At 29.8% G+C, this 15,640-nt stretch overlaps 2 protein-coding genes and 1 long non-coding RNA gene across 3 annotated transcripts; all 3 read left to right on the top strand.

Moving 5' to 3' along the window:
- The first annotated feature begins 1,165 nt into the window (after positions 1-1,165).
- On the top strand, positions 1,166-6,575 carry LOC116851987. Its single transcript, XM_032831928.1, has 10 exons — positions 1,166-1,312; positions 1,905-2,024; positions 2,150-2,267; positions 2,411-2,669; positions 3,390-3,394; positions 4,101-4,209; positions 4,299-4,389; positions 4,576-4,721; positions 4,807-4,939; positions 5,030-6,575. The coding sequence occupies exons 1-10, from the start codon at positions 1,166-1,168 to the stop codon at positions 5,081-5,083; spliced, it is 1,182 nt and encodes a 393-aa protein (XP_032687819.1). The 3' UTR covers positions 5,084-6,575.
- A 1,934-nt stretch (positions 6,576-8,509) lies between these two features.
- On the top strand, positions 8,510-10,139 carry LOC116851996. The gene is made up of 3 exons (XR_004379678.1): positions 8,510-8,637; positions 8,728-8,893; positions 9,017-10,139. It is a non-coding gene; the product is annotated as an uncharacterized LOC116851996 (long non-coding RNA).
- Positions 10,140-14,320: 4,181 nt separating this feature from the next.
- LOC116852025 (odorant receptor Or2-like) lies at positions 14,321-15,538 on the top strand. Its single transcript, XM_032831985.1, has 5 exons — positions 14,321-14,691; positions 14,765-14,855; positions 14,971-15,116; positions 15,278-15,410; positions 15,485-15,538. Exons 1-5 carry the CDS (start codon positions 14,579-14,581, stop codon positions 15,536-15,538), a joined length of 537 nt encoding a protein of 178 aa, XP_032687876.1. The 5' UTR covers positions 14,321-14,578.
- The last annotated feature ends 102 nt before the right edge of the window (positions 15,539-15,640 follow it).

The raw sequence follows: 15,640 nt of genomic DNA, 5'->3' as shown, positions 1-15,640 counted from the left end.
TATTACTGCTATCATAGCGATATTATCGTTAACGATATTATCATACACGAATAATATTTTCATTACATTTCAGATACGATAGTCGATAGTCTTCGTTGTTAATATCTTACGTAAAGTAACGGTGAAATAGATATAACGTCGGAGTTTCTATTATAGAAAATGATTAAAGCGTCATTCTAGAACAATTTATTTTGCGAAAACTATCGACACTTCACAAGAAACGTAAAAGATTTGTCAGAAATGTTCGAAAGTGTTCGTGCTTTACCACTTTCTGCGTAAATTCCAATTTTGAGATCGACGTTTGCTATCAAATATTAAAAATGCTTAGGCAACACGTATAATATTTTATATTTTATATAAAATATTCCTCACGTCATATGACACGATAATACAAAAAACCAATCGACGGAACAACGTTCTTTTCAACGCGCACGAACATGCGTACCTGACGACTGTACACACCATACTGCGATACGCGAGACGACGAGACTGAAAAAGGGCGACTACACTTGCTCGGTCTTTAATCCAAAAATTACTATATGATTGTCTGTCTATAGAAAATAAACATTCGTTAAATTTCATTCGGTGTGAAAGCAATTGCTTAATGACAATTATGATAAGATCCAGAATTTCGATTTTCGATGTTGAACGGTAATATTCAGGAAAATCAACAAGAGCAAAGCTTTCGGTTATAATCGATGCTTGCCGGAAATGATTTTATTGCTGATGATTTTATATCGCACGCAACACCGAGCGACAGATCCCCCTGTCGAAAGTCAGAGGTATGAATCCTACCAGAACACGCACTGGAATGAAGCGCGCGGCACTACGAAAGGGTAACAGCGCATGCGCAAAATCCATTAGGAAAAGTTTCACCTGAGTGTTACTCTATGGTAAATAAACACCTGCCGAATTTCTTTAGACGTATCATCGACCGCCTAATCGCCGTACCATTCATCGACGAAATTATTACAATGCAGATGTCCCAATCTCACAATAGCATTTTTCGTGGTTTTCCACGTTGTACGAAATTACATAATTTGTTTTAAATTAAACTAGAAAAAGGAAATGCGATGCTATATCTTATCGATTAGCTGGGAAGAGGAAATAAGCGAAACTTGATTGACTACTGCGCGATCAGACGCGTCTAGGTGCTCGCGGAGAAATGCTCTCCTACGATTTGTATGAGAATTGCAATATCAACCGGATTCTCTTGCTCTTGGCTGGCTTATGGCCCTTTAACCAATCGAAACTCACTCAAGTTCAAATAATCATGTGTTTGAGTATTATAGCAAGTTTCACCATATTCCAAGTATAGTGAGTACTTTTCATATTATGGTATAACGAGAGTTACTTCACACATATCATCGTAGTTCCCATTTTTTGTTTTCTCCTTTACGTAATTTGGATTTGATTGTGTAGAATTTTCTCAAAAAATTGCGACGTGCCATATATACATAACAATTACATCACAATTACATCACAATTAATTTTGTTATAGGTCCTTCGATAAAGCTGCAAACTAAAATTTAATTCAACAAACATTGCGTTTATTTTAACATTACGATTCAGAATGATCCAAATGTCAGCCAGGACATTTCGTTAACGTTACAAAATTCATAATTTTGTGTAGAATCAAAACAAATATACATTATGACATTAGATAAGCCAATTAATTAATATCAGCATTTTTCATTTATACTATCTCTATCATAACTACATCGATTTATAATCGAGGAGTTTTGAGTATAACAGAAAAAAAAACCTTTTTATAATATTACAATTAATACCTTGTCATTATATAATATCGTACACAGAAAGACAACTCTGAGACTTATAATTTATTGTTTGAACAAAGTTATTAGTCCTTTTCACGTATTTCCCAATAAACTTATCGCTTGCAGTTAACGGCGCTTTTGACCTCAGAATGTACACCTGATTTTGTCATCACAGTTTTCTCCAACGCATTAGCTTCGTTCTGTACCTTTCTTATATACAGCTCATTCGTGGTTAACAATCGTGCAGTGAGTTAAGAATATACTGTACTTATCACTAATAATATCCATGATAAATGCACAATTGTATATCAAAGTCTGTCCCAAATATCACAACAAGAAATGATACGCATTGTATTTTGTATTGTCCGTAGATGAAGTATCTGTTGGAACAACTTCAGCAAATCTGTAACAATATAACAGACAAGAACGAAATTGCCATCATAAAAAGTTACGGGATTAACGCGAAACGTTTTACGACTGGACTCATACGTAAGAAATTATATTTGTAGTAATATTTATCACGTATTACGAAATAAAATAAACTACCTAAACAGGTCTAAAACTCTTAACAGTGTAATATCTCGTAGAAATAAACAGCGATTTATATAATGATATGCTTTTAATGTTCTTAGTGTCTGGCGCCGTATTTCTTGTGGTTATTCAATTAATATGGTTACATGTTTTTGATATTTTTCTGCCGGAAAATGAATCCACAGGACATCGATTACAGTTTATGGTGACTGAATATTTCTTCGATCAGGAAAAATATTTCTACTTAATCATTCTGCACATGAATGCAACGATATTTGTATCGTCACTTGGGGTGATAGCGACTGGAACAATGTTTTTAACATATCTCCTACACGTCTGCGGAATGTTCAAAATCGCTTAGTAAGTGAACGTATAGAGAGGATATGTAAGACACGTAAACTTTTTCATGCTGGGAAGATTGTCCTTTTATTATCTTTAATCAAGGTAGTAACTTTTAAAAAAGTTAAAAGTCAAGTTAGAAGTTAAAAAGTTAATAACTTAGTTAAGCTTAAATAAGTTAACTTTTAACTTAAACTTAATTAATTTTTACGCATTAACTTTAACCTTTTTTATTTTTTTCAATTAAGTTCAGTTAAGTTAATTTATTTCATCAATATTAAAGTTGCATAAAAATCATCCGCCACCTTAACAGACAGGTATATAAGAGCAGTATTCATAACTAAATCTTTTATTTATGATCGTTTCAAGTTTATTTTTAGATACTGAACGGATCGTTTCATTGTCTACGAAGCATCTGAAAATAAACTTGAAATAATTTTTAATAAAAGATCTGATTGTGTCTGTGTGGTCCGATTCACGCTTATAGCACGCTTATAGCACTATAAGCATTATTCTACCTTTATTGTTCATTACATATCAAAGAAAGATAGAATGAAGTTTCCAGGGGATCGAATGTATATCTTAAAACAGAGTGAAAATGACAAAAGTGAGAAAATTTACTAGAATATTTGTAACTTCATTGGTCAATGCCTAGTGAATTTGCTCACTTTTGTAATTTTAACTTCGTTTCGAGATACGCAATCAATCCCCAGCATTGTAATGCGTTATCTACAATGGCAGTAGGAGTAGCAGTATGAAATAAATAGTATAAGCAAATAGATCAATAACAATCGATTATTCTTAAATCATGAGAATGGAATGAGTCAATTTGCTTACTGCTTATTTCATATTACCACTCCTACTGACATTGTAGACGACGCCTAAGACTCAATCTACAATAGTATAGTAAGCTTTAAGCCGTAAGAAATTGATGAAACACAATTGATTATTCTTCTATAAGTCGACAGTGATTAGTCAATTTCTTACGACTAAAGCTTACTACACCGGGATATAAAACCAGTGGTACATAGAAAAACTTAAGGAATAAGCAGTAAACTTAACGTAAGCAGTAAAGAAATTGGCCAATCACAACCGACTATTCTTTTTACGGTCCAAAAATAATTAACTGTGATTGGTCAATTTGCTTAATATACTTTCATTATTTCACATAAATTTAAGCCAAATTTAAAGATTAATTATGAAATAAAAAAATATATAGTTTTAGATAATTAAGTTTTCCATAAGTAATTTCTAACTTTTTTTTTAAGTTTTTTTTACTTTTAACTGATTTAGTATTTTATTTGAGTAACTTTTAATGTAAACTCAATTATTTTATTGCGAACTAACTTTTAACTTAACTCAGTTAAAAACTAAAAGTAACTTACCCAACCCTGTCTTTAACTAATTCGCGCGGATGAGAGGAATGATTCCCGAAAAAAAAATTACTTGCAGTTATCGTCTCAATCCAGGTCAACGTACAATATAATATTAACGTGGAAGACGTAATTATGATATATAAGAAAATTGTTTACGCCATCAACATTCATCGTAAAGCTATGATGTTGGTATTCGTCCGATAATGCTTATGCAATACATGTAATTTCGAAAACCACAAGTGGACCACAAATAAAATTTCTGATGTTCTTAAAGGATCTGCACTTTAATGATGAAGGAGTTTGAGGGAATTTACTGCATAATAATAGTGATATTAGTCTGTGGTATGAGCCTAAATCTATATCGAGTGAGTTTCAATGTGTTCTTAAAACATCTTTAGACAATAAATCTCAATCTTTATATCTCTATACACCCCTCGAAAATCCATCTTTACTGAAACAGTCATATATTATTTTCTTTCTTTTATAATGTGAGACTCATTTTACTTCAAACAAGATATTTTTTTAAGGATAATATCACAATAGCTTCTCAGATTTTTCAGATTATATCGTTTGAGAATGATCGTGCGAAAATCTTTATCCATTTCGGTTACGTGATCTCTATTCTTATATATTTATTCTTGGGCAACTACACCGCACAACAAATTACGGATCATAATAACGATGTATATGCCGCTATGTAAGACTGGATAAATATCATTATCAGCACATTTTATTTTCGTCTCGTTTACTGAGATCGAGCTTATTCAATCACTATCTTATAGATACAACACTCGCTGGTACGTAGCACCATTGCACATACAGAAGCTAGTACTGTTACTACTGCAGAGAGGCAATAAACCGTTTTATTTGACCATCGGTAAAGTTTTCGTTGCATCGTTAGAGGGTTTCGCCACGGTAAGAAATATATCATTTTTTAACAAAATATGTTCTCAACAACGTGTGGACTTGAAATAAGACTAGACAAAGCAAAATTTCTTATTGCAGCTAACAAGTTCGTCCATGTCTTACTTCACTGTCATGTATTCTGTGCAACAATGATGCAAATGTCTAATAGAGCAGAATAACGTAGAAGAATAACATAGGTGGATGTAAAGGATAAAATATTATTTGATCTCCTGTTAATTATTAAACAAAATTATCTATTACAATATTATATAATATCGACTGCAAAATCCGTTTCTCCGTTTCTTTTTCTTAGAAAAATCTTACCTCTCTCGCTATTTATGGTACAAAAAAATTATTATACTTTATACTTTACATTTCATCCGCGATGATTTCCCATAGATAACAAAAGAGCAAGTCCAATTCATGGATCGTTTCCGTTATAGTCAAACTCTTACGAACGTGCACGTTACAATGAGACAAAATTATATACATTGTGTAAAGAGTGAATATCCCGAGCAAACATTGAATCTAGTGATTGTTTAGTATTGACACAGAAAAGTTATAAAGGGTCTTATATTGCTACTAGCTAGGAATGTAACGCTCATTTCTCCTAGTGGCTGTATCAGAAAAATTATCTAGTAGCTGGATACAAGAAAATAACTTGTAACTATCAATGGTATAGTTACTAAACAGTTCTGATGTCCAAGTTCTATTCAGTATTTACCGATGATTTTCTATCTATGTAATTGGTATAGTCATTAAATAGTCCTGACATTCGAAAGACTGAGTAGGAATATTTAGCCAGTCACGAGCTAGTGACTGGTTAGAAAACTTATCTAGTCATTACTATCTAGCTACTAGTCTTGAAATCTGCTTTACTAGATACATTTTTGCTCGGGATAATGATACATTTTCATAATACTGCACTTATTTAATCTAACGTAACATAACCATGTGTGATGTGTATGTATATTTTGTAGATTATAAATGTAATTAATAATAATATAAAATTCTTAGTAAATTCAAGACAATGTGATAATTTGAACAATCACAAAGCAATGTTTTTATATAATCCTTTACTTCTTTTCTTTTAATATTTTCAGTAGTTAACATTTTATTCATTCTTGCTGTGCAATCAGTGTGGGCCCTCAATGTTCCTCCGCTCATAAACGGATCACAAACATCTCACCTAGTACAGATTATGACCGAGTATTTTGTCGATAAAGAACAGTATCGCTTTTTACTTTTCAGTCAATTTCCAACAAGATATTAATCTAAGGAAAGAGATAATGACTTATAAGGACATCATCTATGTCGTGATGAGATGTCGTGAAGAGATAATGACTTATAAGGACATTATCTATATATTCATCGTAAAACTATGAAGTTGATATTTATTCCACGACATTCGTACGCAATAAGAATGTTCGTTTTTTTAAAGGTTTATTACAATTACTCTAAACGATTTTAAAACACTTCTCTTTGCCGGATTAGGGACTCTTCTAATATTGATGGCTTCCTATTTTTATTGAGATAGTTGTATTATAAATGTTTTGCATTCATAAATGTAATTCTGGACGGGAACTATCATATACAATAACATACTCCATTTACAACAAATTTTGAAATAAAAGTAATCCTTCAATATCATCCCTCAATATACAATGAAAATTATCCATTACAATTTAATATTAACCACTACAATTAATAATAAACTACTACAATTTCACGTTATGCTAACTTTTAAGTCGTATATTTAATTGCAATATAAAATATACTTTCTCACTTTACGCCATAAGTCTTTTTTCTATAAAAAAATGATTTATTATTATATTATTATATTATCATTATATTATTTAAAATAATATATAATTTATAATAATATATTATTTATATAAATTTATAATAATATATTATTTATAATGATATTAAAATAATATATTATCATTATATTATTTTAAAATATTACGTGTTATATGATTATATTTTGTTTATATAAAGCAAATGAATCTAAAATATTTCTGATAAGTTCACTACAATCATAATCTAGATATTTCAGATCGTATCATCCGAAAACGATACCGCAGGATTATTGTTGAATATCGCATATGCAATTTGTGTTTATCTATTCGTGTTCCTGATTAACTACATTGGACAAGAAATTATGGAATATATTCCTCACCGTGTAAAAGATTTCACGTGATAGTCGCACTTATCTTCTTACATAAAATTGGAATAAAACAAGTAATGAAAGTAAAGATTAATGCAGTTAGTTAATATTTTAATTAGTATTTTTCTTAATAGCAATATTATTATATTAATATGCTTTATTTTTATCAATTATAGATAACATTACTAATAAAATTAATAATATCAATTATTGTCATTTTTTTGTAGGTACAATTCTCATTGCTACACAGTACTATTATACATACGAAAAATAATATTGCTGCTATTAAAAAGAGGCACTAAACCTCTTGTCCTGAATATCGGTAATGTGTTTGCAGCATCCCTAGAATGCTTCGTTTCGGTAAACAATAAATCATTTATGAGTAGTGTTGGGTAAGTTGATTTTTTAAACTAAATTTAATTTAAAGTTAATATTTTAATTAGTTATAATGGCCCCTAAATTAATTTAGTTTATATTAAAAGTTATATAAGCAAAAATTAACTAAAATTAAGCTAATATTAAAAATTGATTAGTTGCTAAAATTGTTTCCCCTCCGACTTTTATAAGTGATAAAAAATAGTACGTACAATTATGACGAACACCTTACAATATTTTTATATAATTAATTCTTTAATAGAAGATTAAATTCGTGAAATATTAAAGAAAAAGTCTTTTATAACAAAAAATATTAACTATTTTGTGCACAGGATTTTATACTTTAAACGAACACTGACGCTCAAAAAAACAGACAGAAATGTTTCTGTCACCATTTCTTATTTTTCTTATTCTATATTATTCTATTGTAGCTCGTAATAACTTAAGTATTGATAGATTATCTTAATTTATATAAAAAAAAAATTAATACATGAGTTAATGTTAATATACATTTTGAAATATATAATTAATTTAAGTTAAAAATTGACGTATTATTAAGTTCTTAATGTTTTAACTTGACTTTTAAATGATTGCCTAATTAGTACCCAAACTTGTTTATTAGGATACATTCAGTATTACATGTTTAGAACAAGACAACACGAAAGATCTTTTATTATAGCTGACGAGTGCATCGGTATCTTACTTCATCGTTAAATATCACGCAACAAAAATAATACATTACTCAGTGTCACATCGGAATATCTTAGCAAAGTGTAAAGAATTATCCATATATATCCATTGAACTTAGAATAAAATATCACCAATTACAACATATCTATTTCTACACAAAATATTAGCACTTTCCACGAAAAAAAAGAAAAACAAAATAAATTGAATTTTTGACCTCTTAAGGAGATGTTAAAGAAGGATGATGATCTTCACAAATGTCGATAATGTAGAAACAATCATCAAAACATGTCAGATAAGCATAAACACGATTACGCTGCAAATTTTTTGTGTATATAAATCTTATAAATAAATGTATATAAATAATGTGTACATAAATGTATGCTACTCTGTATCATCGTATTTAGCAAGAAACATACACAGGATATTGCAGATTCATCTTTGCAACGTTCATGGAAATGTAGAACGGAATGAGGTGAACATAAAAATCGCATACCGTTTTGCGACACTCGTTAATATCTTACGTAACGATGAAATGGATATAACATCGGAGTTTTTGTTACAGAAAATAATTGAACCGTCATCGTAAAACAATTTATATCGTGATAACGGCCGACACTTCACAAAAAACGTAATAGATATGCCAGAAATGTTCAAAAATGTTCGTGCTTTAACGCTTTCTGCGTAAATACAATTTTAAGAGCGACATTTACAAACAAATATAAAATTGCGTAAGTAACGCGCATTATATTTTATATTTTATATAAAATGTTCCCCACGTCATAACACACGATAAAACACAAAACCAATCGACGAAGCAACGTCCTTTTCAACACGAACGTTTCTGTTTGCAGTCCGAGGTATGTACTTCACGAATGCACATTCTACAATGAGATGCGGGAAGCTGCGAGATTGAAGAAGGCCATTGCGTTTGCGCGGACTTTGACCGAAGTGTTATTTCACATGAAACATAAAACCGTTAAATTTCGTCCAACGTGTTGAATGTTTTACTGGCGAATTAAATCACGAGTGTTCAGAGTTTGATCGCGAAAGTGATAGTTCGTATCGCCTTTCGCTTTCCTTTCATAATGTGTCATTTGGTATTTCGCGGTAAAAGAGAAATTCGCGCTCGAGAGGGAAGTTGCAAGAATATTCGATGAGCGCCGATATTCTGCATAAATACAATTTTGAGAGCAACGTTTACTATCAAATATTAAATGCGTAATATAAAAATGCGTAAGCAACGCGCGTTATATTTTATATTTTATATAAAATATGCCCCATATCATAACACACGATAAAACACAAAACCAATCGACGAAGCAACGTACTTTTCAACACGAACAAACATGTATATCTTACAAAAGTACACACTATACTGCGGCACGCGAGACCATGAGGCTGAAAAAGGGCGACTACGCTTGCGCGGTCTTCGATCCAAAAATTACTACATGATTGTCAGGTTAGAAAATAAACATCCGGTAAATTTTATTCGATGCAATTACTTAACTGCCGACTCTTATCCTACCAATGCTTTATTGCGAGAGTGCCCGTCTTAGTATTTTTGTGATTCTTGACACCACATTTACGCAAAATTAGATAGTTTTTGTTGAATATACGTTTAGAAAGAAAATATAAAATTAAAGAAAATTAAAGAAAAAACGACAGCCTATTTTATTGATGGGTCATTACGAAGGACTACCGCAAGCAAACTGCTTCTACTTTTCTGCGGTTAGACGCGTCTCAACTCTCGCGAAGAAATAATGAATACCGATTTGTATAAGCGTATTAGTGTCACTCGTACTCTTCTTCTCATGGTTGGTTTATGGCCTTATCATCGAACAAAGTTCACTCAAATTCAACGACTGTTAATTTTTAGTATTTTATCGAGTTTTATTGCATTTCAGGTACGTAAATATTTCTCGTTATAAATCTTTAAAATTATTCCATTAAGAAATAGTTACGTAAAAAGTTATATAAAAAATATATGGGGAATTGTAAAAAAATTTCAATAAATCTGTTATCATATAGGATCATGCAAAATTATGGCCAAAATTCCTATATATTTATTTAAAAAAATATTTAATTTATTACTACAAAAGTATTATAATTATCCCAATATTTTTTTATATAGTACACAAATACATGGAATAAAATTAAAGAAAAGATATTAAAAAATTAAAGATATTAAGTAGAGAAGATTTGTGCATTATTGCCCATAATCATATAGGGTAAACTCAAGTATTATGGCCATACGGAAAAGGTGGACATAGACTGTAATTTCTCTAATAATTGCAAAACAATGCGTTTGTGTAATCAGCCACAAAGATAATCGATATTTATAGTATATTGGGATATATTTTTCGAAATAGCAAAATTATGAATATTATATTATATTTTTATTTTCGACTGCCTGTAAAATTTGTTAGGTGTCCATTACAAATTGCTGTAACGTCGAACAAATTATAGTTAAGATATCAGCAATTAAAATACGTGAAGTTAAATACGTGAAGTAGGTACGTAAATTATAATATAACAGGCAATTTTACTTCCGTTTTCATTATTTGTGTATAAATACTATAGCCGTCTTTTACTCACATTTTGGGTAATATAGCCCACTATTATTCTATGAACATTAATAAAACGAAAGTCGCTATGTTTTAAAAATTATTTTCAATATTACAGTAATAAAATCTCATGTGCAATATGTTTTGATCAAAAGATTGCATTTAGAATTTAAGTTATGTTAAAGAATTTTCTATTTCATATGTGTATTATATTTTTCACAAATAATATATATGTTTTAAATATCTTATATTAAAATAAATATGTTAAATTGTGTTTTTTATTATTTTATAAAATATTAGGTACAGAAACTTGAACATAAAATATGTATGGAGCATTTATTCCTTTATGGCCATCTTATCTGAAAAATTTATGTAAGATGGCCAATGCTCACGTTTTAATATTTTTGTAATAAACAATTTTACTGAAGTATTTTCCTATTAACTCTGATGGTATTATGTACTATAGACTTCAGTAAAGTAATGTGCCAAACGCTATTGAAAAATAGCAATAAGAAATGTATTTTTTTTATTTATTTTAAAAAAGTATGATCATCTTATCCGAGTTTACCCTAACAATTTTCTTTCGTTAATAACTAAAATCTACGCATTATCTGTAATATGATAAAGGATTATTTTTGTTCAGTTTGACCTAATGTATAAATATGCAACGGCAGACAACGTCACAAATATTCATTTACCATTTGATTTTTTAAGCTTTCGTGGTGTTTATGCATATTAGATTTGGAAACCAAACCTAATATTTATCTATGATAATTCACTAATCGCGATAATTCACTAATCTTCTTTAATTAATATGTCGAGATTTATTGCGAATATTGCAAAGCGGTATGTGACATTTGTGTTCACCTCAACCCGTTCTACGTTCTCACAAAAATTGCGAATGAGAATATACGACGCCCAACACACACACACACATACACACACACACACACACACACACACACACACACACATACAGGGTGTAAAAAAATTAGACCGACAAACTTTGAGGAGAAATAAAGGACATAAAAACAAAAATATTTTGTTAATAATGTTTTTCTCTACGACGCTTCGTTTTAATACTACAGGGTTCAAAATAGGAATTTTATAATTTTAATAAAAAACAAACATATAAGTGGAAAAATTAAATATATTTCAATTATACATATATATTTTAATCTTCAAAAAACAATGAACAAAACAACGGAACAAAAATGCGCAACTAATTAGCTCAATTAATAATAAATGTTCAAAAATTCCTCCATTTGCTTCAATACAAAGATGACATCGTCCAAACATTGATTGTCTCACACGCTCGAAGACTGCAGGAATGTTCTAAACCTGATATGCTGCAGCAGTAATTCGGGCTATCAATTCTGCTTCTGTTTCAATAGGTGTCTCATAAATGAGAGTTTTCATATACCCCCATAAAAATGTTTATTAATAAAGCGTGCTTCACAAAAGTATTTTGTATTTACTTTCACAATTCTTATCAATGAGGCATTAAAACAAAAACAGAATCGTTAACCCGAATTTCGACGATGTCACCTTTGTGTTGAAGCAAATGGAGGAATTTTTGAACATTTATTATAAATTGAGCTAATTAATTGCGCATTTTTGTTCCGTTCTTTTATTCATTGTTTTTTGAAGATTAAAATATATATGTGTAATTGAAATAAATTTAATTTTTCCACTTATATGTTTGTTTTTTATTAAAATTCCTATTTTGTATCCTGTAGTATTAAAACGAAGCGTCGTAGAGAAAAACATTATTAACAAAATATGTTTGTTTTTATGTCCTCTATTTCCCGTCAAAGTTTATAGGTCTAATTTTTTTACACCCTGTATATATATAGGGTGTCTAAGATCATCCGTCCACCCCTTCTATCTCGGAAACAGAGCATTTTAGAAAAAAACGTTTCAAAGGAAAGTTGTATCGTGGCGTACATAAGATGGTATCATTGATTTGACCTTGGATGGCGCCGCCAAGGTCAACGTCAACTTTGCTTCTTTAAATAGAAAGATGTATTTTTTATTACGGAATCTTATTCCATGTAAAGAAACAAACAGCTTTTGTTTGAAAATTTTTTTCATACGATCTTCATTTTTTAAGATATTTACGGAAAATCTACAGAATTATTGGTTTCAGTCATTTTTTACTCGAATTCTATCAACTTTACCAAAAAATGGTAAGAGATAAAATTTTCTTATTTTCTTCTCATCGGGCTCTAAAAATTTTTTCAGAATTTTTTATTAACTTTTTAGTACTACATTTTCTTGCATTTTCTCGAAGTACTAAAAAGTTAATAAAAAATTCTTAGAACCCGATGAGAAGAAAATAAGCAATTTTTATCTCCTGCCATTTTTCGGTAAAGTTGATAGAATTCGAGTAAAAAAATATTAAAACCAATAATTCTGTAGATATTTCTGTAGATATTAAAAAATTTTTCAAGCAAAAGCTGTTTGCTTCTTTACGTAGAATAAAATTCCGTAATAAAAAATACATATTTCTATTTAAAAAAGCAAAGTTGACCTTGGCGGCGCCATCCAAGGTCAAATCAATGACACCATCTTATGTACGCCTCGAAACCATACAACTTTCCTTTGAAACGTTTTTTTCTAAAATGCTCTGTTTCCAAGATAAAAGGGATGTATATAATGTACTCCGAGATATTTTTTAAAACTCCTAATAACTATAATCTTCTCATCACATTCTTATGAGAAAAATGAATACTTTCTCTCGATCATCAACAAATGTTACACGAATACAATTTCTTATTACGTTCTAACAAAAAATTCATTACTTTCAGTTTACAACGTTTGTGACTGCAGAATGCACTCCTTATTTCATCATTAAACATTTTTCTTCAATGTTACTTTTTATTGTTTCCTTATTTATCGATAACTCGTTCTGGTTTCATACCTCCAATGTGAGTTACGCCTTTACAATAAACTGCTCAATAGTTATATTAAATAAGTTTAAAATTGCACACATAACTTCTTGCCAAAGTTCACAATAACGATATTAATTTTTATTCACATAACAGATAAAGTATTTACTGGAACAAATTCAGTATATTTGTTACTACTTCAAAGACGAGAACGAAATCTCTATTATTGACAAATATGCATCCAGCGCACAACGCAACACAACTAGAATTATACGTAAGACAAATATTTTTAATATATAAATAAAATAATGTATATTGTATGGTTTTCACTTATTATTTATTTATTATATTTTTGCTAATTTCATAAATTAATTAATCTCTCTTTATTGATTCTTAATATAACTTAAGAGCTAATAAAAAGTCCATATATGCAGCGATTATGTATTTCAGAATTTTGTAAACCATCAATTTATAAAATTATCTTTTTAAATATTTTTAGTATTTGGGATTATATTTCTTATTCTTGTTCATCCAATGTGGCCGTACCTCTTCGACCATTTTTTTCTCATAAATAACACTACTTCCCATCGTACAATATTGATTGCGACTGAGTATTTTGTTAACCAAGAAAAATATTTGTATTTCATAATGCTGCATATGTATGCAGCCTGTTGTATATGTGTGATATCGGCGACGGGGACTTGCATGATTTTTGTAATATGTTTCAAACATGCTTGTGGAATGTTGCAAATCGCCAGGTATAAAAAAAAATAAAAAATCAGTACACACGTTTGGATTTTTTAGACAACATCTTACTTAATATCTCTGAAGAATTGATCTACGAAAGGGAGTGATAGACAAATAGGAAGAAAGAGAGAAGAGAGTGGGAGGAAGAGAAAAAGGGAGAGAAATATAATTAAAATAATGGAATTTTTACAGTTACCGTATCAGGCGATCAATGGAGATTGAAACTCGACAAGAGATTAAGCAGAGCTGTCGATTTATAAAGCAGGAAATCACGATTTATAAAGGCATTCTTTCCGCCATTGATATGCATCGAAAAACTTTAAAGTTGATATTAATATAACAATAAATATATATGATATTAATATTAATTAATATTAATATTTTCCAATTGTTTCAGTTTTTGCGAGTGTATACTATCCCCGTTTAAATTTACACTGTGTTTCTCCGAAATTCTCGCTGTGATATGTTTGAGCTTGAACATGTTTCAAGTATGTTTTTTTATCTTTAATAACCCGCAAACTATTCTGTTTCACATTTGGGCACTTCAACGCATTGTAAACATAATTTAACATATCTAAAAAATTTATCACCGTGACATTTCAGGTTTTTCAGATTGTTGCGTTTGGTGGTAAAATCGAGGAGTTTTGCTTATATTTCGCATACATAATTCCCATTCTTGTATATATGTTTATTATAAATTACTTAGGCCAAGAAATTACAGATCACAATGACAATGTATTTCTCAGCATGCAAGTAATATTGTACAATCGTGCTCGTGATTTATATATTAGACGCCGTTCTGCAAATTTATGATCAAAATTAAATTATGCAGAAAATATTTTTTACAAATCTTAATACATTCTTTTATCTTTCTCAATCATGAGTTCATAGTTCAATCTTTTGTTTGTAGATACAATGTTTGTTGGTACATAGCACCACTAAGTATACAAAAATTGATATTATTGCTGTTGCAAAGAGGCAATAAACCGTACACCTTGTCTGTTGCTGGATTGTTTGTTGCATCTTTAGAATTTTTTGCCAAAGTAAAGAGGACAGCATGTATACTTTAACGTGGAATTTTTTAAGACAATAATAAAAATTAATTCTTTTGTTACAGTTGATAAATATGTCGTTATCTTACTTTACTGTTATGTACAGCGTCCAGAAATGATGATGTCCAGAAACATCATATTGTAAAAATTCTAATATCTCTACTGGATACATATATATATATATATATATATATATATATATATATATATATATATATATA

The sequence above is a fragment of the Odontomachus brunneus genome, unplaced genomic scaffold (genome assembly GCF_010583005.1).
Source record: "Odontomachus brunneus isolate Ranch 3 - 2012 unplaced genomic scaffold, Obru_v1 Obru_scaffold_199, whole genome shotgun sequence".
NCBI classification, from domain to species: domain Eukaryota; kingdom Metazoa; phylum Arthropoda; class Insecta; order Hymenoptera; family Formicidae; genus Odontomachus; species Odontomachus brunneus.
Note: the sequence above shows the minus strand (reverse complement) of the source record. Positions and strands in the feature narration are given on the sequence as shown.